This window comes from Folsomia candida, unplaced genomic scaffold, assembly GCF_002217175.1.
Source record: "Folsomia candida strain VU population unplaced genomic scaffold, ASM221717v1 Fcan01_Sc004, whole genome shotgun sequence".
In the NCBI taxonomy this organism is placed as follows: domain Eukaryota; kingdom Metazoa; phylum Arthropoda; class Collembola; order Entomobryomorpha; family Isotomidae; genus Folsomia; species Folsomia candida.
This window is the reverse complement of record NW_019091196.1, coordinates 6,318,229-6,343,669: the sequence shown is the minus strand read 5'-3', so window position 1 is coordinate 6,343,669 and position 25,441 is coordinate 6,318,229. Positions and strand designations below refer to the sequence as shown.

At 38.4% G+C, this 25,441-nt stretch overlaps 6 protein-coding genes across 9 annotated transcripts; 4 read left to right on the top strand and 2 right to left on the bottom strand.

The window, feature by feature from the left end:
• Positions 1–2,682: 2,682 nt before the first annotated feature.
• Positions 2,683–3,793, top strand: LOC118435451. Its single transcript, XM_035851520.1, has 3 exons — positions 2,683–3,104; positions 3,179–3,350; positions 3,411–3,793. The coding sequence occupies exons 1-3, from the start codon at positions 2,716–2,718 to the stop codon at positions 3,729–3,731; spliced, it is 882 nt and encodes a 293-aa protein (XP_035707413.1). The 5' UTR covers positions 2,683–2,715; the 3' UTR covers positions 3,732–3,793.
• A 562-nt stretch (positions 3,794–4,355) lies between these two features.
• On the top strand, positions 4,356–12,926 carry LOC110848761. 3 transcript variants are annotated; one of them, XM_022096066.2, is made up of 9 exons: positions 4,358–5,086; positions 5,171–5,236; positions 10,172–10,345; positions 10,402–10,528; positions 10,607–10,774; positions 11,012–11,215; positions 11,323–11,664; positions 11,881–11,928; positions 11,991–12,926. In XM_022096066.2, exons 1-9 carry the CDS (start codon positions 5,001–5,003, stop codon positions 12,102–12,104), a joined length of 1,329 nt encoding a protein of 442 aa, XP_021951758.1. In that variant the 5' UTR covers positions 4,358–5,000; the 3' UTR covers positions 12,105–12,926. The 3 variants fall into 3 exon arrangements, with proteins under 3 accessions (XP_021951761.1, XP_021951758.1, XP_021951759.1); XM_022096069.2 differs by lacking the exon at positions 11,012–11,215 and having other exon boundaries at positions 4,356–5,086; XM_022096067.2 differs by lacking the exon at positions 11,881–11,928 and having other exon boundaries at positions 4,360–5,086.
• A 307-nt stretch (positions 12,927–13,233) lies between these two features.
• LOC110848903 lies at positions 13,234–15,860 on the bottom strand. Its single transcript, XM_022096253.2, has 5 exons — positions 15,528–15,860; positions 14,856–15,227; positions 14,234–14,603; positions 14,088–14,161; positions 13,234–14,025 (listed from the first exon to the last, which is right to left on the bottom strand). The coding sequence occupies exons 1-5, from the start codon at positions 15,829–15,831 to the stop codon at positions 13,736–13,738; spliced, it is 1,410 nt and encodes a 469-aa protein (XP_021951945.1). The 5' UTR covers positions 15,832–15,860; the 3' UTR covers positions 13,234–13,735.
• A 321-nt stretch (positions 15,861–16,181) lies between these two features.
• On the bottom strand, positions 16,182–19,262 carry LOC110848902. The gene is made up of 5 exons (XM_022096252.2): positions 18,394–19,262; positions 17,713–18,087; positions 16,877–17,249; positions 16,640–16,716; positions 16,182–16,578 (listed from the first exon to the last, which is right to left on the bottom strand). Exons 1-5 carry the CDS (start codon positions 18,725–18,727, stop codon positions 16,250–16,252), a joined length of 1,488 nt encoding a protein of 495 aa, XP_021951944.1. The 5' UTR covers positions 18,728–19,262; the 3' UTR covers positions 16,182–16,249.
• Positions 19,263–20,294: 1,032 nt separating this feature from the next.
• Positions 20,295–21,996, top strand: LOC110848858 (steroid 5-alpha-reductase DET2). Its single transcript, XM_022096193.2, has 4 exons — positions 20,295–20,705; positions 20,784–20,905; positions 21,318–21,672; positions 21,744–21,996. The coding sequence occupies exons 1-4, from the start codon at positions 20,457–20,459 to the stop codon at positions 21,870–21,872; spliced, it is 855 nt and encodes a 284-aa protein (XP_021951885.1). The 5' UTR covers positions 20,295–20,456; the 3' UTR covers positions 21,873–21,996.
• Positions 21,997–23,479: 1,483 nt separating this feature from the next.
• LOC110848999 (steroid 5-alpha-reductase DET2) lies at positions 23,480–25,276 on the top strand. Of its 2 annotated transcripts, none has more exons than XM_022096374.2 (5): positions 23,480–23,615; positions 23,840–24,164; positions 24,237–24,358; positions 24,626–24,980; positions 25,046–25,276. In XM_022096374.2, the coding sequence occupies exons 2-5, from the start codon at positions 23,904–23,906 to the stop codon at positions 25,172–25,174; spliced, it is 867 nt and encodes a 288-aa protein (XP_021952066.1). In that variant the 5' UTR covers positions 23,480–23,615; positions 23,840–23,903; the 3' UTR covers positions 25,175–25,276. The 2 variants fall into 2 exon arrangements, with proteins under 2 accessions (XP_021952066.1, XP_035706530.1); XM_035850637.1 differs by lacking the exon at positions 23,480–23,615 and adding an exon at positions 23,627–23,738.
• Positions 25,277–25,441: the final 165 nt, after the last annotated feature.

Below are 25,441 nucleotides of genomic sequence, written 5' to 3'. Positions count from 1 at the left end.
CAAGACAAATCTAGCGATACCTTGTACATCGGAAGAGACCGAGAATCACTGTCATCCAGTCCTAATCAGGTCGATCAGGCGAAAGAACGAGAGCGTTTATATCTTCAAAATCAACGCGAATCTTTAATTTATCGAGATCGTGGAATACCGGAAGAAATCGTGGCTCCTAAAAAGTCACCACCGCCTTTCATCGAATCAACTCACACCGATACATCTCTCTCGCTTGTCCAACATACCGACACGGTACGAAGTGGACCTTCCCCTTATCAATCACCACCACAGGGTAACCCCAGAATTAAACAAGTACCTTATCCTCCTGATCAAGATAAGCCGCCTAAAATTGAACCGCCTGGTGACGAGGAAGACTCACAAAGGTACAATATTCGGACCAAGAATCGTGGCGGGGGCGAATTTTCTGACGATAATGATGGCAGGTCAAAAGTTAAAGAGCCACTGACCCCGCAAGTCGATCTTGATGAACGCACAGTGGCTGCTAATCATGCTTACAAAAATCGTAAAATTGCCGACGAAGACGTGACGAAACCACTTCCCATTGACGACCGGGGACATGATGCTACTTGGTCGTCCAAGAATAATAATCCCCCCAATGCAGGTAACGATTGGGGTGAAGAAATTAGTCCTCCAGTGAAGAAACCACCAGCACTTCCTCAAAATAATTTGAATAATAATGACTGGTCAAATGTAGAACCTCAGAAAAAGACGCGTCCAGAAAACAATAATAATTGGTCTCATGACGAGTGGGGGAACAATAATCAACCCAAAAATAAAATAATTCCGACAAGTCGACCCGAAACCTGGGGAGATAATGGAAACAACCGTCCCCCTCAAAAAAGCCCAGATTGGGAGGACACGGCACAAAAAAATAGTAGGAATTCTAACGACGAAACCAATAATAATGGCAGACAGCCCGAAACGATAGTAAATTCCCACAATTGGAACAAATACTGGCCTAGTGATCGCCCCTCGAAAAATAACAATGGGAAGACTAATAAAAACAAAGAAATAATAGATTACTATAGCTCTCCATCACCCCCACATTCCTCATTTTTTCAGGAAAATGGTGTCCAAAATAATAAAAAACGACCTGAAGCCATGGGACGTGGAATCGTCAAGTCACCAAAACGCCCTGATGATAACCCTGACGATAATCCTACCCCAGTGATCTTTCGTCCCGCCCACTTAACCGGTAAAGGCGACATTACTGCCAACGCGGCCTCCACGGACGGGCAAGCTCGTGCCAATGCCGTCGATAAAATCGGCCTTGGCGCTAAATCCACTGCCATAAATGGATCCTCTGCTACCGCTAATTCATTGTCAACCACCAGCGGAGACGCCCTCTCTCGGTCTGAAACGTACGGGGCGGGAGGTTCGAAATCAAATGCACTCGCTCAAGGCACCGGCGTTGCTATTGGGAGGGCAATATCGCGTGGTAGGGGCGATTCAGAGGCGAATTCAATCTCGCGGGCTAATGGTGCTGAAGCTAATTCATTTTCTGGGCAGGGGGGAAATTCGAAAGGTAGATACAAATACATACAAATACTTATTTTTTAGATGCAGATATTCATAAATATTTATTTTTTAATAGCAAACTCAATTTCGAACAACCAAGGCGATTCGATAGCAAGTTCTGTAGCATTGCGTGGGGGCAATTCACGCTCTTCAGCGCTGTCTCATGGAGCAGGAACTGCATCATCTGCGTCCTTAACTGAAGGGGGAGGAGCGTCATACTCGTCGGCAAATGCGCGAGGAGGTGGTTCCGCGCTTTCAAGTTCGGCATCGAAGGCACAGTGTTTCATTTTGACTTTCAACCGTCATAAATGGTCTCGTATTTAAGAGCTAACATCCCAACTTCCGTGGTTAAAAGTGTGAAAAAATTTACCAACGTATTTAACGACAAAGTTTCAGACTTCTAAGGTCACACCACGCGAAAAAAGATCGTGAAACTTAAAAAATATAAGTTTGTGGACATATTCAGGGCGAATTTATGTGTTCACGGCGTTCATTTGAGATTTTTTTTTCAATTAACAATATTTTAGACGTAGTGGTCAATTTTAACATATTTTTGACCTCGGAAATAGGTTACTACATGTCAGTTCTATAATATGAGACCTTAAAATAATGTATACCTGTCGGAAGCCAAAATGAAACAGTATTTATGAAAGGATGGGGGAGCGTCCCATTCCTCCGCGTCCTCTGTGGCTGGGGGGAGCTCATTTTCAACTTCGGTGTCCAAAGGGGGCGGAAGGACGGTAGCGGATGCCATGGCAGAACAAGGCGAATCCGTCGCGACAGCTGTTTCAGATAGTGGCGAAGGTACGCATAAACTTGAATTGATAAGTTTTCTAAAAACTTTGTCCACTTTTGAACAAATTGCGATTTATTTAGCTTGTTCAAATTCTGGTTCAATACGAATTAAATGAATGTCATGATAAAACGCCGGTTATAAATAATATTAAAGTTACAATATTAAAGTTTGACGGTAGATACCTTGCTACGCTAGCTGAAAGTTTTCAATTGTACTTTAACATTGATGAAATCGCCATCAAATTTCCTGTATTTTTAAGTTTCCGACATCCATTATTATTTTTCGAAATGCAACATTCAAAAATACTTATCATTTATTTAATATCTTGCTCTACTTTTCCAGACGACACCCCATTTGACCCTGACACCTTTGCTGATCACGTCAAAACCATGCCGGACGCTACGTTTACCGTTGTCAACCCCACTTTGGGTCGATCCATCGTTCCACAAGACTCCGAATCTTCATCGTCATCCCCCCAAAATATGGAAAACCAAGTCTACCTGCCTGGATGGAAAACGCAATACTTGTCACAACCTATTCAACCCAACGCAACTTTGAAGCATGATTCCGACCTGTTTTTCGGCCTGGGAAGTTGCCCCTACAAATCCGCGGATGAGAGTGACCTCGAGGACAACAATGGGGAGCGTTTTTTACGCTACTACATGACCCTGCTGAGATCTTGGTGTCTCCCAAAAGAGGTCAAAATGATGAAGAGGTTGATTAAAGATGGTGCCCTAGTCGTGTCGGGAACGATTCTAAAGGTCAATGAGGCCTATTTGTGAGTAGAATAAAATAATATTTCAGGTCATGATAACCATATAAAGGTGAAATTTTTAAATTTCTCATTGTCAGACGAAGAGGCAAACTTTCTCCCACACAATTGGAAGATGTCAGCATTGCGTTTGAAATGCATCTATTTTCTCAAATGGTGAATGACGCGAGGTCATCATCCGTGGTATCGAGAGCACCCGCAGGAAAACGGGTGTCACGAAGTGTCAGATTTTTGGAAGACTTGATCATCAAGGTTTAACATTTAAAATTAACTAAAATTAATTAAATAAATATGCATTTGTTTTGATTCCAGGGGGTTCAAGAAGCACGTTCCCTCACTCGGCGACATTTTATCCATCTCACGCGTCAACTCATTCTCGTGGCAAAAGTCACTTATACAAAGCTTTTGCAAGATTTTGACGTAATTGAGCCGTGTGATCGTTGCGTTTTTGACAAACGACTTAATCTTAATGACAGGATGGAGGTGATGGCACTTATCCAGTGGTTACTTAAGGGGATGGGGCCCTTAAATAAGGCTGGGGCAGACAGTGTTAGTGCGGAGGACTCGTTTACTAATTTTTTTAATATTAATAACGCCGCGATTGAAGCGAGGGTACAGAATTATGCGGATTGATGAGAAATTTTGTTAGCAGATTTTTATATTACATATGAATTTACATGAAATTTTTGTTACGAAAACAAACGAAATTATGAATATTTAGGAAAGGCTGTACTTCAATTTTGTATAAATTACAATTTAATTAATTAATTTGTATTCATATTTAGAATTATGCGGGTTAATAAAAATTAGTAAATTTTAATATACATGCAAATTACGTGAATCTACAGGATATTTTTTACGAAAAAACGAAACTATGAATATTTAGGATAACACATACTTAAATTTTCTATAAATTACTATTAATTAATTAGCATCCTTAATTAAAGAAATGCAATTGCATGCATTTACATGAAAAAAATGCATCAACACTTAACTTAATTGCTCATTTGATGTATGCATACATAATTTCAGAAAAATCGTTCACTTTTCTGTCAGATTTAACTAACTAGTTTAGTAATTAATTAACTTGTTTCCTTAATTGGCAAAACTTTATTATTTAAGGCCTTCTTATACCATACGCATTTTTGGAGTGTTAAAAAAAGCTTGTATTTTGTACAGGGTGAGAGTCGAAATGAATATTTGTCTCATTTCAGCACGGCTCGCATACTTTTGTAGTGTTGTTCAGCTGTTGCTGTCTGACTACACTCGGCCAAATTCAGTTAGTTGGCTGGCGAAGATGGTGAAGAGATGGTCGTCGTTTCGTTTACTTAATTCAACACACTTCAAAAATTATCTGCTAATTTACATAATAACGACAACAGTTAACTTGCATACATTAAGTTAAAGGCGGAACCAAGAAGAGAATAAGACGAGAGATTCGTTATGGAAAGATGTGATTTAATTCTAAAGTTAAAGTTAACCACCATCAAAGTTAGCTAACGCAGGACACATTTTCTAATTTTGTTCCGTGAATTGACTACTAATTTCGGTTTATTTTTGTTTCCTGGAAACTTGCACGTTTGTTTACTAACTTTTTTGGGTGGGCGTATTTACAAGAACCCTAAAAGTTATTGCAATTTCTTTAACGTTTACGTGAATTTGCCCAGGTTTGTGTCTATTTTTTGTCGGGTGATAGATAAGAAGAAAAATACTTTTCGTAATTTTCAAGTCGGATTACGACGAGTTTTTATCGTCTTTGAAAAAATGCAGTCGTGTTCGTGACATCGTAAAAAGAAAACTCTAAATTATTGAGCGTTGTCTGCCTGTCGGAGAGACAACTTTTTCATTCCGCCACACCCACCCACCAAAGTCACAATATTGTTGTAGAAAGGTACAAATTTTATGAAGATGACGAAACTCACGGAAGATATGATAATTGCGAGAACCAAGTCGTCCGAGCTTGGCGCTGTCAAGAAGCTTAATTGCTGGTAATAATTTTCAAATATGCTAATTACTAATTACTCCACCTTCATATTAAATTGAAAGATGCTTTCATCTTTTTGTTACCCCAGGGGCTCCGACTTGATAGATGTGAGTCTCGTAAAACGACTGGCAAATGTGGAAGTCTTATCGTTGAGGTGAGTTTAGTTTTAGTTTAGTTTTCAAAATTTTAGGAAAAGGCATGTTGTCGGTCGGTAGATTATTATTTCTTGAGGAATAATATGACATGATTTTTAATGATAATTCACACGCACGTAGTAGTAAAAGTACGTCCCCCCACGTCCGGTGGGTTTTACTGGTTTCATGTCAAGCTCAAATTGTTTTATTCACGATCACGAACACAAGCTGGTTAATTTGCTTTTATTATTCAAATAAGTTTGATCAGTCAGCTCGTATATGATTTCATTAATTTTCCCCCCGTGGAGATATGTACCTTTCATTTTTCATACATATAGTAATATATTTCCTGAAATTGTTTAATCGTGAAGGACGCATTAGATATTTTTCAAGCATATAGTTTCCTCCTCTATAAAATTTCTATCTGAATGAATCCACGCAGCGTCAAAAATAGCGTCAAATTTTTAAACAGGAAAAGAAAGAGTGAAATATAAATGGAGACAGATCATAAACCACACCACAAATCTGTCGTCTACTACGCTTTCTTATTTTTATTTTTATTGTCACATCCATCAAAATACCGGCAGCTGAGAGATATAAATATTTATTTGTCGCAAAAGAATCGCTGTCACCAAGTCCTGTACTATAACGACTCCATTTTCTCGACACATAACTATTAATTTTGTCGTCAGCTTATCATCTCGTTTATCAGGATTTCCTCGTAATTGTTTAAGACGTGAATGGATGGCTTGACTTGGCTAGTTAGACTGGATTTGTAATCTTTAATACCTAATTTGCATTCATATGGGCGTTTCTTTAAGAGAAGAGCGAAAAATTAATTAGCCGTTTCAATCACCAAAAAACTAGTGAAATATTGTCGCCTTGTTTGAAACGGTTAAAATGCAATTTTCATTATTTTTCTTGATTTCCATTTTGAGCTAATTAACTGCAAAAAAACGAAGCCTATATGATTTTTCTACCTGCGTTAGTTAAAATCTTGTACTGAAGTGCAATTTGGTTTTTGTGAGATTAAGATTAGTTTAGTACTAAAGTCGACTAGTACTAAAGTCGAGATGAAAATTCATTCATCCGCCAACTAATTAATTTCAAGTTAGTTAGTTAGATAGAAAAAGAAGTAGAACATGACAGCACTGCCGTATTTTTGTTGTTTGTGTCGTCGCTTCAAATTTTATTTTAGTTGTAAAAGCTTTTAAAAATTGCTAATTTGCGAGAACATGTTCAGCCGATCTGTACTTATTTTTCGTACTAATTCCTCTCACGAGCGGATTTAAAAAGCTTCTTCTGCATCCTGATTACTTATTGTCTTTTATAATTTCTAATAATTTTTTCATCACCGACCGAGCTGATTTATTTATGTTTGCACTTTCTTCCACAATTACTTATTTGCTAAGTACATGCATGCATACGTAGTTTATTTATAAATTTGGGACAGGAAATGAGAGAAAGTGTTTGATGTGAGTAGTTAAATGCTAATACTAATAGTGTAAATTAATCACAATTCTACTAACTGCAAGACGAAGGATTAATCTGTTGTGACGAGTAACAGATATACCGCCATCGTTAATCTTATCTTCACTCTTTAGTGTCACAATTATTAATTAATTTAAATTTAGATACCCAGAGGGGTAGGTCAGTTTGACTTGACGGCTGTGAGATAGAAAACAGAGTCAAAATTTAAATTCAATGCGATGCAATCGAATTAAACTATTTTGGTCATCAATGCTCTTTGGATGGGATGTGTCATTTCATTCAATGTCCTTCAATTTCGTCTGCAATTTGACAGTAGTAAAAAACATGAAAAATGCATACATTTGTATTATGTTTAGCTACACAGACAACAAATTCAACCGATTTTTGACTGGCGGAGATACGGATTTTATTCAATCCAGTGACATTGAAAACGAAATTGAAAAGAGTCCGAGAGCAGACAAAAACATGTAAAAAAGTCAAATTTTTAATTTATTTTCATACATAAATGTGGGACATAATTTATTTATGTGGTATCCCTTTCTTACAAATGTTTCCAATTATTTAAACTCATCAATCGTTACAGTCTCATTCTTTACTATTATTTAATTTTAACTGCTCCTCCTTTTCCTTGCATTACATACACACAAACATCCACCCTTTGTTGGCCGTGTCACGGACTGATTTTTGGTCCGATATGCATAAAAGGACATGGACACTAGTAGTAGTGACGAGTTTGACTCTTTTTACAGAAATGCTGTCCTGCTTTTTTACGTAATGCAGATATATTGCGCCACAAATATTGACATATGTATTACGTGTTCCAGTCTGTATTTTATCTGGAATGTGACATTCCAATCGTCATCTGTTTACCTTTGCCGATGGATAAGTTAAACTTGATAACTTCACCATGAACACAGGATGACGTCAAAAAATACCTTTATTAGCTCACCCTTTTTAGAACGGATTGCATATATTTCTTCTTCTTGGTCTTTTACTACTCCTCCACATCGAAAAGTTATTATGGAGAAATGACGCCCTCACAAAAGCGATCATTTAATGAGCGGATGGTTCTCTTCGTGGTTGTTTCTTCTTGATCTGTTCGCTCAATAGGAAATTGAAAGAAGGTTATACATACATATTAGTACAGCCTATTGTACTTTATAGGTAGGTAGAGGTCTGACAAATGTGTGTGTTCGTAATAAAAAAAAAGTAAATACATTTCTGTATGTACAAGAGGAGACTGATGTAATATTACAAATGTGACTCAAGGTGACGGTCCTTTTTTGGACAATGTGCCTACCTCCTCAAATACAAAACCACTTCGTGTATATCCTTCCAAACGCCAAATACGCATTTTCTCATGGATCCAAATAACGAAACTTCAGTTGCAGAGACAAAATCTTTATTTGACTTGTTGTAAATAGGCAGTGATAAAATTAAATTAGGACAACTAAAGAGCCACTTATGACGGAATTTATGTATGGTATGTCATTTCTACATAATTAAGATTTCTGTTTCTGCTTAATGAGGACTGAATTCGGATGAGTTTTGTAATGAAATGGATTTTTTTATGTGTTTTAAACCCCAACCTGGACGTCGTCCCGTCAGTCAAGCATGTAATCCTGGCATTGTTCTGTTTCACTGTCAGGTTTTTTCTTTTATGTATTTATTTATGCATGGCATTCTTGTATTGTATTTTTATCCACTTGTCTATCAGTCACACAATGCATGAACTGCAATGTAGGTACGTATGTAAATAGATGCAAGTAAAGTAAAGCTTTATGTGCGAAAAAGAAGACTTTTAGAATAACAATAACAATACATTTTATAACAAGATAAGAACAGTGTCATTCCCATGATTAATTTTATTTCTTTGAGGTCCCTACCAAAATAAGTATGTAGTTCATTCTTGTAATGCATTTTTTAGTAAGTACTTATGGCCAAGGCATTTATGGCATGCCAAATTTGCCCGATATTCAAATTTATGTCCGCATAAGGGCAATGTTATAGTTTCGGCGTGACACAAATTCCCTGTAAACACAATTACTTTTTAGGAAATTTAAAATGGTAAAGATTCAACATACACAGTCATTCCAAAGAATGCAAAATAACAAACATTTCTGCATACAAAACAACTACAATAACAAACCCTGCTAATAATGTGATTTGCAAAGATGTATAAAATCCACAATAATGACGGTGCAAAAAATTAGTCGTATTTTCCTATCTCTTCAAAAGACACACCACAGGCAAGAAAAAATTAGAAAAAGGAATTGCATCTTTCTTTCTAAAGTAAAGTTCTAAATTCTGAAGAAACTGCAGTTGGATCTTCTTCTTCTTCATTTCGATGTACTTCTTACGTACATTCTCCTGCATGGTTGCCCAACTGGAATGGCGAACCATTAAAAAACAACCTTCCTTCTTACACATAAAATAAATCAGAGTATGTGCCATACTAGAGCGGAAGCCAAAGCTAGCTATGTACAAATTTAACACAAGCTTCGTTTCGGTACATTCATATATTTTTGCCTTTTTGGCCCTGTACCAAAATGGATCAATTTTCTGCTTACCAAAAATTTACGAGTTTTCGATAATTGATTGCTAAGTATTTAGTAAACCTTGTTCAGCCTTCCGATCATTATTTTATGGGGAAAAGTGAAAATATATGTAGTCAAAATTATGAACTATTTATCCTCACCACAGACAGAGAGATTTCGGTTGCTGCAATTTTTTTTACCACCGCGATGCATACAGAGACACGTAAAGTGAGGTAAATACCGTTGCTTTGTTTCGAAATTGTTGTCGAAAGGCCATTAACTTTTGACTTTGAGGAGATGAATTGTCTAAAGCATTTGAAACTGTGAGAGTGTGGGAGCGATTTTTTTAATGGCTAAATTGTAGTAATTGTCTGTGAGTGGTATGAGATCTTCTTCATCCTTTTGTTCCTCCAATTGATGGCTAGGTTTTTATCGTGTCTGTCTCTCCTGCATATTCCCGTGTCATTGACATATTATTATTATGGATGCAGTATTTCACGTCTCTTTCTCTCTCGTCAGTGGGAAAAATAAGATCAATATTTGGCGTCCGCCAACAAAGTAAAGTTTGTTCTGAAATTGGTGTATGTATGAAAATGAGTCAGACGGGGCGGGTGGAGTGAGTGGAAATGAGTCACGCTTCAAGTGCTGAATAGAATAAAACCGAATTCGGACGGACGGAAGTATGAACAAAGATCGATTTTCATAATGCCAACAAACTGACAAAGTTGTGTGTACATACCGACCAACTTGAGCATGAAATTGGGCCATAAATGTAAACGACGGATGGAAATTAAATGAGCAAAAGTTTACTTTGTAATATTTATGTGGGGGAAAGTATCTATCAATTTGATTTATGAGATGCACATATTTTAGGGGATACAAAATATTGCCAAAATTATTGTCAAAATAATACCTTTGCAATTTCAGCTTAAATAAAATCACCACCCTCTCCGACTTCCAGTACTGTCGAAACTTGGTGGAACTCTATATCCGTCGCAACGCTATCCGTGACCTATCCGAGCTCTGCTATCTGCAAGAACTCACCCGTCTGAGGCGTCTCTTGCTGGCTGAAAATCCCTGCGTGGACACGGCTGGACCCTTGTGAGTTTTTCGTGCAAAAAAATCTATCCAATTATTTTTTAACAATATTTGAACAGATATCGAGCCACGGTTATCCGATGCCTGCCAAATCTCGAAGTTCTCGATAATAACGAAGTCACCCCCGATGAGGTGGAACAAGCGATGAAAGTCGGCCTCATTTTGGAACATCCTCTTGCCCGAAGGGTATGGTAACTATTCGTTGCTTGATTTAATTAATAATTAATAGAGCTTCATAATTAATTGTATATATTTTATGCACAGGAACGTGGCTCGCCGGAACCCATCTATTACCGGGAAGAGAGTCCCCCCACGGCCGTCGTACCGAATCGTAGATACTCAAGCGCCCTGGATTGTGAGCAGGTCATCGTAAAAACGAGCGCCCTGGCCAGATCGCCACCGTCCGAATATACGCCAGCCTATATTCACCAGGTAGAAGAGATAATTCGATAAATACGTCGCCCATAAATTATACTTTGAATTTTCCTACGAATTTTTTATTTAATTGTCGCCTAAAAAGTTATTCAAATTCTGAGAAATTGCACGTATAAATCAGGCCCAGTTATAATCAATTAATTGAAAATCACTTGGTTTGGAATTATTTAATATTAACAGTATTTCATAAAACTAATTGAATCTAATCAACTTATTTAACATTTAACAATCAAGCCGGAGGACAATAAAGAGCGTCGATCTCCCGAAGAATCACCACAACATTCTTCTCCTCCACAAGTGAATGGAACTTCTAATGGATTGCGACATCGCCGACACTCTCACCAATCTTCCGGAAATCTTATTGACGACGTTAATTCATCCCCTCCTACAACAACTAACAATAATACCATTAATTCTGCCGTCGACCCTCCAGTCGTGGTGAGTACTTGGTGTGACGTTAATTAATCAACATCACATAATAATTAACTCTAATCTTTACTGGAACTATTCGTACAATTTTATATTATTTTTATTCGCTTCTACAGATGAGAAAAGTTCAGCGCTCCCCCGTCCAAGAGTATTACCCCCACACTGCGAACGCAGTCCAACAACATCGCGATTCCATCGAGCGAGACAGTCGACCCGCCGAGATGATAATTACGAACGGTAGCAGCGGAGGAGGAGGAGGAAACTATCATCAACAACAGCAACGGAGACCGAGTTCAGATTATCTTCAAGATTCGGGACGTGGATCGTATCAAGAACCATATTACGATGACTCTCCACCCCCACAGATCCGAAATTCGGGATCCAATCAACGAGGCTACACCTCGGCCCAAAATAACAGTAGGGGCGGAAGTGGCAGCAATAACAAGCCCAGGACAAAGGTGGAGTTGAATTAATTCATATTTTTATTTTTTGGCATGCTGGGTCTTGCTAAGTAATCACATTACAAAATACGGGTTCTTTTTTAAATTATGGAGCGTCGTAATTATGTAAAATTATGGAATGTATTCCAATTTTTTGAACATTTCTGACGTAAAGTTCCTCCTAAAATTTTGAATTTCATTTCCTTATTATTTTTTAACTTGTCCACCGTTTAGCCACCACACGACCCGAGAACAAACATGGAGCAAAATCCAGCAAGCAGAGTGCGTCTGTGTAATTTACATAATTTTGAACCCATTTTAAAATAATGTTCTTCCTTTTTCAGACGTCAAACCTATTATCCGCTGTCCTTTGCCTTATCCCGGAACTGGACTGGGCTAGTTTGGAAGTCGTCGAACTAGCTGTGCGGAGAAGAATGGACGAATTCGTGTCGGATTAAAATTAAATTTAAATCTGTCCGCTTTCACTTAGCAGTTTAAAAAATTATTGCAAGTAAATGTGTAGAATTTGTGTAGAACTGATGAGCTGCAAATTACATAATATGCAAATGAATCAAAGACAGAACAATAAGTAGAGTATAGTGAGAAATTAAGTATACAGTTTCGTAATTAGTCGCGTTTTTTGTAATGCTCGGTTTTGAATTCAATTCTTCAAAAACTTAAAACTAACGTGTTTAAGTTTTGATTGACAATTGGTATTGTATTCAAATAGGGATCGGTTGCTTGTTTTTCTGCAATTTTTATATTGTTACGGTTAAATACCAACCACTACTACCTCAAAAATTAAAATAGCTTAAATAGTAACTTAAATAAATTTATGCAATGCGGAACCACGATATGTACCTAAAAATAACCAGTGAAACGAAAAAAGTACCACTCGATGTCTTACTAATCAATACTTACTATCTCTGAACTTACCGAAGTAATAATCGCTGCATGAACAGAAATGCTACGAGCTGCAATGCAATGCAATTTAGTATACCTATTAATATGTTAGAATTCCTTATTATGCATAACTTTGTATGTATTCAAGCTATTTAAACTGACTGATTCAAAACAAGAGTACTTTTTTGGAACGAAAGAATATATATTAGATCCGACCAGATAATCGTCAAAAAGGGGGAAAATCTATATCCTTTAGACAATCTAGATTGCGCGTGCTATTTACCTAATTAATTAATTGTTTTTTTTTGTCCCGTTTTGTATTAATAATTTAGAAAAAGTCAAGTACTTACTAATAAAACTCTTTCAGTATCACCACAGATCGCGTCTTTCTATCTGATTCACGTGACAAAATTCCACCGTATGTTCATTGTCCTGAAAAGGACTGGATCCAATAACGTGAAGGGAATCGATGCAGTTCGAGATAATTATTATTCGTGTATAGTAATAATAGTAATTCTAATTAAATATTTAAATTCACTCCACACAATGGAGTCCATCGGGGGGAAGAGTTTGCCGTTTTGGGGGCAGTTTTACTATCGACCTCCACCGGCGCTTATTAGAAAGTCGCCAACAAACTACGTGCGAGTATTTTACACGCTGGGAGAAAAATGTCATCCGTACCGGTCGCTATTTCTTATACTTCTTTATTCATAAAAAATATTCGTATGAATTACCAATTAATTTCATATAGCGTTCAATTTCCCATGCGTGAAATTCAATACGTGCGCGATCAAACCATTCCAAACTTATATTAAAAGAACAACTTATCGTGGGACTCGATGACTCATCTCCAAAATGATCAAAATTAGTACCTTTTAAATAATTTCTAGGCTCTGGAACTTATTTTAAAATTCTGGACGACCAATTTTCAGTCATGTTGATTGAGTTGATTTATGGAATGACGCTGAGTTATCTAAGCCTCGATTAGTCCAAGTTTTTCTGAAGGCTCAAAATCTACTCCTTCAAAAACTATGAAAATATACAGTGTATTTTTAACGACTTCCTAAGTATACAGATTTTTCATCCAGAATTTTTAAATAAATTTCCAGAGTCGAAAAACTATTCAAAATGTACTTTTTACGATTTTGGCGAGGAGTTCTATAACACATACTTATGTACATATATTCTACGTCTGTCCTGAACACCACCCTCCATACGGCCAAGAACAACATGACCTATACCCACCAGGATTGGTGTCACTCTGGCATTCCTTCGCCGTAGAGGGGACGCACTCTAGGATCAGGCAGCAGGCATACTTGGAGGGGACCATGTCCCCATAGGCAATCCCATCCCGGTCGATGCAGGACGCGTATGAACCAAAGTCAACACTGTTGGGGTAATTTCCGAGCTGATTTTGACACACGAAGGAGAAAGGTCTCCCCTTAATTTGGTAGAGGAACTGGTCACGAGCACAGTCTAGATAATTATGCAAATTTTAAGATCTATGCAAATCATAAAGGTGCATTTAGTCGCCTTACTGCAATCCATGTCGTTGTTTGAATTGGCAAAAAAGTCCTTGATCGTGGTTCCGTTTTTGTAGACGCAATCCTTCCTGCGAATAAATTTGCATATTTTTAGCAATGTCTGGAAATTTTTGCAAAAGATTTTTTTGCATATTGCTTACCTCGTTCCGGACGTTTTCACAGGGGCAAAACTCCCATCATAATCACAGTTAATTTCTGGTAAGGTAATCTCCGTCCCGTGCAATTTCCCGTCCTTTATGATTTTCACATTTGCGGCGAAATTACTCTCACATTTGCGCAAGTAGTGACCATTCCGCATAAAATTGGTCACATTTGGGGTCAAACAGAGCAACTTTTCCCACTCGGCTTCCGGAACCACGGCCCCATTAAGTTTTCCCGTTCTTTCGTGAACGCAGTAACAAAGTCCGGAGTCAGTATCGCACTGAAGCGGTTCAAAATTACCGTCCGGTGTGCAATGCATCGTGGCCGCGTTTCCCGCGCTGCGTAAATTGTTCGCGAGTCGACTGCAGGCTGAAAAATTATCAAATTTGAAAAAAATTAAAATTCTAACTTCCTAACTTTGTAAGCCTAAAAATTATCGATCTTTACATACAATAAAATCTTCATTTTGTAAAAAACCCACGGGGATAAAAAAGTTTCGAAATTTCCATTCGAATATATGCATCAAGGAAAAGTTGAAACCCAAAAATTCAAAATCAAAGCCCGCATACAATGGCACCTTAAAAAATTTCCCCAAATTTCGAAATAATCTTGGTCACTTACCACACGTCTGATTTTTGGAATCGACTCTAAATTCCTGACCAAAGATGCGCCTTCCGCAGCGGTCCACGCAGAAGCAGATGCCCGTCACGTGGTCACCCTTGCACTGCTTGGGAGCATATGACCCGTCCTCCTCGCAGATGGGATCCCAGTGGAATAAGCCGAGCCGTTTGAGACTCTTTTTGTACATGCATTCCTCCGTGCAAGGATTTCGGGGGGTCTCGGGGAGGCTGCAGGACCCGTTGAAAACCTCACACACAAGGCCAGGCAAGCACTGGTTGACCAAAATGGGGCAGGTTGGACCCTCGCATAATGGTTCCCAGGATTTCGTAAGGGCACTTTTCGTCCTGGTGCATCTTCTCGGCATGTCTTTGGCTGAAAGAATTAGTTTCTGGGTCAATTTTTACAAAAAATTCTTACAAAGGTTGTATATGAAACAATTACAAGAAATGGGTAAAATAATGTAGTCCTTAAATATCAGGCTAGAAATTAAAAATTATAGTGAAAGCAAATCTAATGAAAAATTTGCGTCACAAAAAATCATTTCAACGGGAAGTTGGAGCACACCTACGTATTTATTGATTTTTTTACGTGAATTGTAATAATTTTTAGTTGTGGTGTTGCTTAAACTCAAAACTTTTAAACGAGTATCAAATATTCGTTCTTCACACTTACGTGACGCTTTTGTAAGTCCGATATATTTCGCACATCCGGGACAACATCCGCACAGCGTGAGCCCCTTCACGAAGATCGTGTCCAACGGGCAGTCCGCCTCCGTCATGTTGAGTTTACACGCAAAACGGTCACAAACGTTGGGAATTGAGCTGAGCGCTTTGGGACAAAATAGCGAACTGGAGTCGTCGCCCTGACCCTTAGCAGGACTGGGTATGATAACTACAAATAAGATAAGTCCGACTAACACGGGTAAATTACTAAGACGGAATTTCACACAGAGAAGTTTTGTCAAAATTTCCGTCATCTTTGTGAAAAGTTGTGTAGTAAAAAAAAAGACTACCGATTTACACAAGATAAAATTATTGTAATCACTAATACGCTGAAATTGGTGATGGAGGCGAAATGGCAAAATTTGCAAGAAATTCACATGTGTCGAAAATTAATTTATTTGTCTTTCCTGTTATTAAATCGACACATACAAAATCCTGCCTAGCAGAAGGTTTCCTTATCGATATGTAGCTTATCCTGCCACCCAACTGCATCACATCGATTTTATCTTATCAATTCCGATATCAATTTCGTGATTCTGCTCAAATGTAGAATGTCAACGCAAATCGTAATCATGCTGACAAATGAAATGCGTCAATCCTAAAATATGTGACGAAACATAGAAAAAATGCGATTTTATTAATAATTTCAAACATTAAATATGTCGTCGGATACTACGTCGCCCAGAAATAGCACGGCCTAATCTTGTCCTTATTCCATTCGTCACTCATTGTCGGATCGTAGCACTTTTGTTTAACATTGATCGGCTCCTTGTCACAATTTCTGGGCGGATAAGTAGGCAAATTCCCGTAAAGGCAGCATTTGTACTGATCCTCGACGATATCCTCGCCGAAAAATATTCCGTCTCGGTCCACGCAGCGCCAATGTTGCGGCGCAGTTTGGTCGATGGGTGAAATCACGTCGTAATTTCCGGTTATGTCGGCACACCTTTTCATAAACGGGATCCCTTCCTGCCAGGATTTTATTTCGTCTCTGACACACTCTGAAATGCAAATAGTGATGATAACGTTACGTGGATAATGTATAATTTGGATCGTTCTTACGGCAATCTGTGTCATGTTTGTCCTCCGAATCTCGATATGCACCAATGAGCGTGCCATCTTTGTTGACGCATTTTGTCCTGAAATTTTTACGCAATGATGCAAAAATTCAAAATTTGGAAATGTCGAAATAACAATTCACAAAATTAAAATAAATTCGAAATCTATCTACATCATCAAAAATTAAAAAACGCTAGAAATTCGTAATCTATCATAATATCCACTAAACTTCTCACTCACAGTTGATCCATGTTCTGCACTGGGGCATAACTTCCATCAAAATCACAATTGAGCCTCCTTCCCGACAAGACCTTCAAGCCGTGAAGGGACGCTTCAAGCGACAACTTTTGTGCGGGCGCCCATTCGCTCTCGCACACCCGATAATAGCCCAGCTCAGGATTGAAGTTGGTCAAATTGAGAGAAAAACAGGGCAGATTTTTCCACTCGTTTTCCGGCAGGACAGCCCCCGTCATTTTCCCAGTCTTCGGTTCCACGCAGTAACAAAGACCAGATTCCGTGTCGCACTGGAGGGGTTCATAGTTTCCGTCGGGTGTGCAGTGAAACGAGGCAATGTGACCGGATTCGCGTAGCTCGTGAACTTGTCGACTACATGCTGTAATTAATTAATGAAGAGGTTAAAAAATGTCTGATTTTCCAGTATATATTAAGGCCCCACTGCATGCGGGTTTTGAATATGAATTGTTGTGTCTCAACTTTCCCGTCTTCTCTGTATTCTTTGAAACTTATTCATCGGCGTACGTTCTTAAAACAATTAAGATTTTAGTGTATCTAAAAATCGATAAATTGTAGGTTTAAATAGTTAGGAGGTTAGAATTTTGATTTATATTTTCTCATGGACAAAAAAAAATCAAAATTCTTACTTCATAACTTTGTACACCTAAAAGTTAATGATTTTAGGATGCAATAAAATCATACTTAAAAAAAACACATGCCGATGAACAAGTTTCAAAATCACTATTCAAATACATAGAAGAAGGGAAAATTAAGACACAAAAAATCAAACTCAAAACCCTCATGCAATGGAACGTTAACATCTTTTCAATATTTTTAATTACCGCACGTCTGATTTTGCGCTTGGCGTTGATATTCCGTCCCAAAAATGCGACGACCTTCTTTACTCACGCAGAAGCAGATTCCACCCGAGTACGAGCCTTTGCACTGCTTCGGACTGTAGGACTCGTCCTCCTCGCATCGTGGGGTCCAGTAAAGGTCGTTGCTGAATGCGAGGGCGCGCTTATCGTGGCACGAGGTCAGCTCGGAAAATCCCCCCGTCAAGGTGGACTTGTAACTACACTTTTTCTCATTGTGACCAACCAGCGGACAAATCAGACCGGGGGCGCACGTGTTCATTAAAACTTTACAAAATTGATCGGTACACTCCGGGTCAGGGCTGGGAGGGGGAGGGTATTGTTCGCATTCTTCACCAACACCTGATAAGAAAAAGTATGCAAAAATTAGACGTGTGCAAAATTTGCATGTTTGCAAGTTTACAAAATATTGTGCCAAATTCCTCTCACATTCTTCACTAACGCCTGGCATAAAGTATGCAAGAACAAAGTAGAAACAGTGCAAAAATTGGCAAAAATAATAATTTGAAGCATTTTCTTAAAAATTACTGGTCAGAATTTTAATGGGCCAAATCTTCGCAAAAACGAATCTCCCCTTAAAATCTGAAATTCTTGCGAAACTAATTTTGCATACCACAAATTGCATCAAAAACCTGAAAATTTCCTCACCCTTATACTTCACACAACCCGGACAACATCCACACATTGTTAATTTTTCTTCATACATTGTCCTCCCCGCCCCTGCGGCGTTGTTTTCTGTACAGTTCTCCACCTCGATTCCCACACATTGCACATTCTCACAAAAATTTTGAACGTTTTTCCGCTTTAAATCGCAGAGGACTTTTGGACACGCGAAGTCCGGACAGGTCGTGGTGTCTTCATTAATATAAGCGTTGACATTGTGAGGGGCAAATTTTATCCTCCCACTCGACAAAGATATTAAGGTGAGGAGGACGCTTGTTGTGACGACGAGAACCAAATTTGGCGAAAATGTGGGCGACATTTCTCTTAACTGGACAATTTCCGGTTTGTACTTACTATCACATAATTTTGCACAAATTGAAAATTATTATTTATGCACGTTTGCTAAATTTTCGGTAACAAACAGGTGATGCTGATCATTAATTACGCAAATCAGCAAACTAGTTCGTATCGTCAACTAAACTCGAATTATTGACGTGACGATATGTGTGAGATATGTGAGCATAGGAAACTCTCGCTGTTATCTTATCTGTAATTGTGTCTTATCGATATTGGAAATGATATTATGACGAGGATAGGATGCCTATCCACACGGTTTGCGTATGCAAATAAGAAATTAAACGCAAATTTATGTACAACTTTTTAGAAAGGACTAAAACTGAACTATGTAGAACTGTTTTCAGCCGTATTTTAACATGGCATTAGCCTATTTTTAAAATTTAGTCTTCCGAAACCTTGCAATTTTCGGGTGAACATCAGGATCGTTGCAGAAACACAACTAAACTGGGATGTTACAGAACTGAGATTATTTATACAAGGAGGATCACAGCATTTTAATGTCTTGGGCAGGCACACGACACCGATTTCCGTTTTGGGTGGTTGAATAGTGCGAAATCTTTGGAGTGTATCAGACCGTGATGGAGGAAGGTGGTTGTCATTGTTTTTCTGGGTTGATAAACTCGTAAGAAATAATTATGCCTATGAAAACACATTGCTCTAGAATAGCATATCTGAGACTTTTCAAAAGTCCTCAAAATTTTTATTAAGAAAAATCAAATTATGTATGTGAAATAAAATGTTCTCAAAATATCTCTTTGCTTATATTAATTTGATAAAAATAGTCGATAATCATTACATACAAATGTCGTCTTATTATTTAATAACGGAAATACATAATAATTATTCGTCTAATTGGCACAGGGCTGTCATTCCCCGATTTATCCAGTATTGCTAAGGCAGGTTAGAGAGGAGTCTCTGATTTTCGGGGCATTCGTAACACGGCCTCTTGTATAATTTTGCGAAATAAGAACGTGCCCAATTGTTGGGTACATTCGCGAAAAAAATCCCATGGTTTTCCAGCAAAAGTACATATGCAGAAATTTCGCAAAACTTTCCAAGTTATATATGCTCAATTTGCGAGATTTGATGGAGATATGCGAAGGTTGCGTGGTATGCTGAAAAATAAACAGTGGAATTTCAGAATTTCGCACGGTGTTAAGTACTTTTGGACCTCTATGTTGAATTAGCTAATGCACCATAACTCATTATTACCATTTTGTTACAACTTTTCTGGTCACGGCATAATTTCATGGGTAAGATGATACTCGTATAAACTAACAAGCAATGACCTTAATCTCTGTACCCAAACTGACTATATAAACAATCAGTAGCTCTCTTTTTTAACGATCCTCCGGGTATTTACGCGTGAAATATTAAACGCATATAGAAGAATGTTTATATTGTTATGTTTGTTAAATAACTGCAGTTTCAGGTACAGAAAGTCCAAACATGGAAGCCTGAGAATTGGAAACCAGTTTATCTGAATTAACCAATATTGGTTTAAAACAAAGGATTACTTGACCTGAGTTGTGATCCACAAGTCACCCGCACGTTGTGGGTTCGAAATGCATATATGATTTTTCTACAAAGTTTGCAGTATCTTCAAATGCAAATAAGGTTGCTACCTTTTCCATTTGGATTCGTTCGAGGCACGAAGTAACTTCTCTATAATTGCTTGACCACAATCAATCATGGAGCAAACTCGACTCCTTGACAAAACTCTGTTATCCTTCACGTACGATCTGCTCCGTTCTAAGACGGACCAGGAAATTGTGACAAACTTCTCATGGGTCATGGCAGGCTCGATTTTAATCACGATTTCGTGGAATTTGGTTGGAACCGTGGCGTATGGAAAGGCCGCAGTTTCGACGAGCAGTAAAGAGGGATCGAAATCTCAGAATTTTTGGGAGTATCCGATCAGTTCGAGGTTCACTTGGAGGGTGCGTGGACATCGGCATTCATGATTTTATAACAATACAATGTAAAAATGTGGTCTCTGTGAATATGAAATTGTTTAGTTTGGCTTCCTTCCAACGGTAATCGTGCCCTGGGTGGTCATTCTCTTCACGCCGACGCCATATCTTTTCAACGTTACAAATCTTGCTGGACTGATGATCTACTATCTTCATTATTTTAATCGGTAAACGTTTACTTCTATTTATGGTTAATTTTGAGTGAATTTAATTTTTTGTTTCAACTTGCATGTATTGAAATGGATATTTCGAAACTTGTTCATTCCGTGTTTTTTTTACAAAGTATGATTTTATTGTTTGTAAAAATTCATAAGTATTAGGTTTTAGGAGGTTAGAATTTTTACTAATTATTTTTGATCTTTTTTATTTCTATTTTCTCATGAAAAAAAAATCAAAATTATACCCTCCTAACTTTGTAATAAGTATAGTTTTGTAAAAAAAATGCAGGGAAATTAAAAAGTTTCAAAATCGTTATTTGAATATGTACAAGAAGAGGGAGAAAAAATCAAAATTCAAAACCCGCATACAAGAAAACGTTAACAAACTGTTCACAATTTTTAAAAAATTGACCTTTATTAGGTCGGTAATCTACCCTTCCCAAATATCTGACCATGCAACTCCTTCTCCAGTCTGGTTTTTCGTGAGTATGCTGACCCTCACCACGGGACACACATTCGTCCAGGCCCATCATCTCGCAAACGTACAAAAGCCTCTTGGCGTATCCTCCCTGACTTTTGTCGCAATTGGAATAAGCATCCTGGGGGCTTGGCTGAATGCCCGGCATGACTGGATTCTGACGAAACTTCGGGCCAGAGGAAAAGGTTACCAAATTCCGGAGGGGTCGCTCTTTGAATACGTTTCGTGTCCGAATTACTTTGGGGAGTGTTTGGAGTGGTGGGGCTTCGCATTGGTGACGGGTGGGGGACGTCCTCAGGTAAAATTGGTAATTGGTACCCATTTAGTTGAGCGAAAATATTAATAGCATTCGTGTTGCGATTTTTGTAGGTGATGTTTGCCATCTTCTCCACCGTGTTCCTGGTTCTCCGAGCGAGATTTACGCACAAGTGGTACCACGCCAAGTTTGGTGCCAAGTACCCACGTGAGAGGAAAGCTATCATTCCCTTCGTGTATTGAATAAATATATATGAGGTATTATTAGGTTCACGAATATATATATATGAATACTTTTCCAAAATGTAATGTACAACCGCAGAATAAAATTTTTTGTGTATGCAAACCATTTACATGAAAACCTTAACCATGCCGGTCATAAATTTTAAGATTATAACATGTTATCTTCTATCGTCGTAATGAGCCGCATCCAAGACACATACATACATCTAACGAAATATCTGGATAATTTCCCTTTCGACCTCATCTCTAATTTACATATGAAGTGTGTATATTCCATCCATTTTATAAAAATGTTAAAATGTTAAAATGTGACAGTTTTACATCGCCAGGACTCAGATTTCTCTGCTTTTCAGCCTCAGATGGCGACTTCTTGCCATAATTTCGTAGCAAGTTGTCTCATCCCCACAGAGAACGGACTCTGCTAGGGGCTGTACACAGTGACATTGCCATTCCGTATGGCTGGGCTCACCCTGTCACGAGACAGCACCTACCCCGTACTAACACCGAGCCGAGTAGGATTAGCAATAGCTTCCCGGCCAGAGGAATCGAACGTGTGACTGCGTGGTGACAATCCTACCCTCGTACCTCTGAGCCATAGGGCCTTGCTTATACTACTGGGGAGGAATTCATTTGTAATTTGTGCAAGGCGTAAGCGTAAATTTTGATTCAAAATCTATGCTTACGCCTTGCGCAAATTACAATTCAATTCCTCCCCTGGTGAAGATAAGCGATGCTTTATATTATAAGCAGGGGTGGGGTGGATAAAATACTTTGAGTGGGTGTGGCGGACACATGGAGTCCTTCTACACTTTTTTACCCTCATAGAGCCCCACAACATATCCAAAGGATATCGAAATCTGGCGCTAACAACCTCTGACTTCCTACTCCTAAGTGTTTGTTTTATGTTACAAATAAGTTGCATTTCCTGAATAAATATTCTACGTGTGTTTACAAATTTATCTTGCTGGTGGTTTTGAGGATGAGTTTGCGAAATAAGAACATGTTCATTTGCTGAGTAAATTTGCGACAAAGATGCCATGTTTCCAGAAAAAGTATTTCCTAAAAAAATCACAAAATACCCGATTATCCCTGTGTGGAAATATTTATAGGCTATCGACAATACATCCCACTCAATAATCTGTTTCACAAATGTGTTTATGTTAGTAAAAATTTGCATTTCGTGCATGGATAAGATGATAGATACTCACGAAAATTATAGGAACCAAAGACCTTATCATTTGCATTCTTCCTTGAACCTGCATAAATAAGCAGTTAGTCAGAAGTTAACTTTATTACTAATCCTCTGTCCATTCTTTCCCCTGTACACGGTTCTGTTGTCCATATGCAAGAACCGGATACCCCTCCGGGTATTTACGTGTGAAATATTAAACGCATGTATCAAAGCGCATACATTCTTATTTATTTAAGCAATTACTGCAGCCTCAGGTTAACATATGTAAACTTCAAACGTGTTGTCCAGAATGGCGTGAGAAGTAGAAACCAGTTTACCTGTGTAAGCTTTAGACCTTAATGAAGAATTACATAGTTGAATTGACTTGTTGGTTTTTAATTATGTATGCATATGATTTTTCTGCAAATTTGCCTGTCGATATTAACACGTAAACAATACAAAGTTAAAGGTTGTGAAAATGTTGAGCAAATTATATTAACTACTTTTGTGCCTGGTAATTTAGTACAAGATACGCATCAATTTACCTTCAATTTTGTGTATTGACTACGCTGGTAAGCTCAGGTTTTCAGTTTAGAAAACAGTTTTTGTTTCGATAACCGAAGCATAAGAATAAGTATAATTTTAATTGTTGATAAGTTCAGACACTATTTAGATTATTTGTAGCATACGTAGCAGTAAGAAATTATTTGTTCTTTTTAAACCTATATCATATCTCATACCTCATTGCGTAACAAGTTATGAACCAAAATCTAACCAACCTAATTTGTAAATGCAGATAAGGTTGTTATCATTTGTGAAATCATTCGAAGCAAGAGGTCACCTCCATCCAAGTTCTAATCATGGAGCAAACTCGACTCCTTGACAAAACTCCGTTATCCTTCACGTACGATCTACTCCGTTCTAAGACCGACCAGGAAATTGTGACAAATTTCTCACTGGTCATGGCAGGTTCGGTTTTGCTTATCGTTGTGTGGAATTTGGTGTGGGGTCCAGTGCCGTATGGGAAGGCCGCAATGGTTTCAATGAGGGGTAAGGATAACTCGAAAGGGTTATCCTGGAAATTTTGGGAGTATTCGATCAGTTCGAGGTTCGCTTGGGGGGTGCGTCGATATTAATGATTTTATAAAAATGAAAAGCAAGTAGGCTGTCTCTGTGAATATGAAATTTTTTAGATTGGCCATCTTCCAACCATAATCGTGCCCTGGGTGGTCATTCTCTGCACCCCGACGCCCTATCTTTACAACGTTACAAATCTTGCTGGACTGACGATCTTCTATGTTCATTATCTTAATCGGTAAACGAGATATACTTTTACACTGTTGGAAATCTAGTATAGTCGCGTAGGTATTGATTTCTCGGTATTAAAGTTGCTACCACATGGTATTAAAATTATACCGGACCGTAAAAATTTTCTACCGAACTGGTAAATTTTAATAAGGTATTACTTATCAATACCACTTTTTTCAGTCATATATATGAATACCGCTTGGTATTAATTTAATACTGGATTTCTAAGAGTCTAATTCGAACATTTCCCAAATTTTGTAAAATTCGTGTTTAGCACGGTAATTTATCCCTCCAAAATATCTCATCATGCAACTCCCTATCCGGCCTGGTCCATCGTTGGTCCGCTGATCATCACCACGGGAAGCACTTTCGTCCAGACGCATCATCTCGCCAACGTGCAAAAACCCCTTGACGTTTCCTTCCTGACTTTTGTCGGGATTGGGGTGACCATCCTGGGAGGCTGGCTGAATACCCGGCACGACTGGATTCTGACGGGACTTCGGGCCAGAGGAAAAGGTTACCAGATTCCGGAGGGGTCGCTCTTTGAATACGTTTCATGTCCGAATTTCTTTGGGGAGTGTTTGAAGTGGTGGGGTCTCGCATTGGTGACGGGTGGAGGAAGTCCACAGGTAAAATTGGTAGGTATTTATTTACGTGAAAATATTAAACAGCGGTCGTGTTGCAATTTTTGTAGGTAATGATTGCAATCGTCTCCACCGTGTTTCTGGGATTCCGAGCGAGATTTACGCACAAGTGGTATCATGCCAAGTTTGGGACCAAGTACCCCCGTGAGAGGAAAGTTATCATCCCCTTCGTGTATTGAATATGCAGGTGTTATTGAGTATATGTAAATACTTGTCCAAAACATATCGTAGAAAAAACTTGTAATAAATTGTAATGGGTTTTTTGTGCATTCTACACTGCATGCGATCGAGTGAGTTTGCTGAAGACCGATCGGGGCTGAAGCATGAAAATGTTGATGAGAAATTTAAATCTACTCTAATAAAGTGTTAGTATGATCCCTGGGTCCCTGGGTCCGTCTTCGCAATGCAAATTGCCCCATACAGTAGACAAAGAAGGAAGCGGAGCA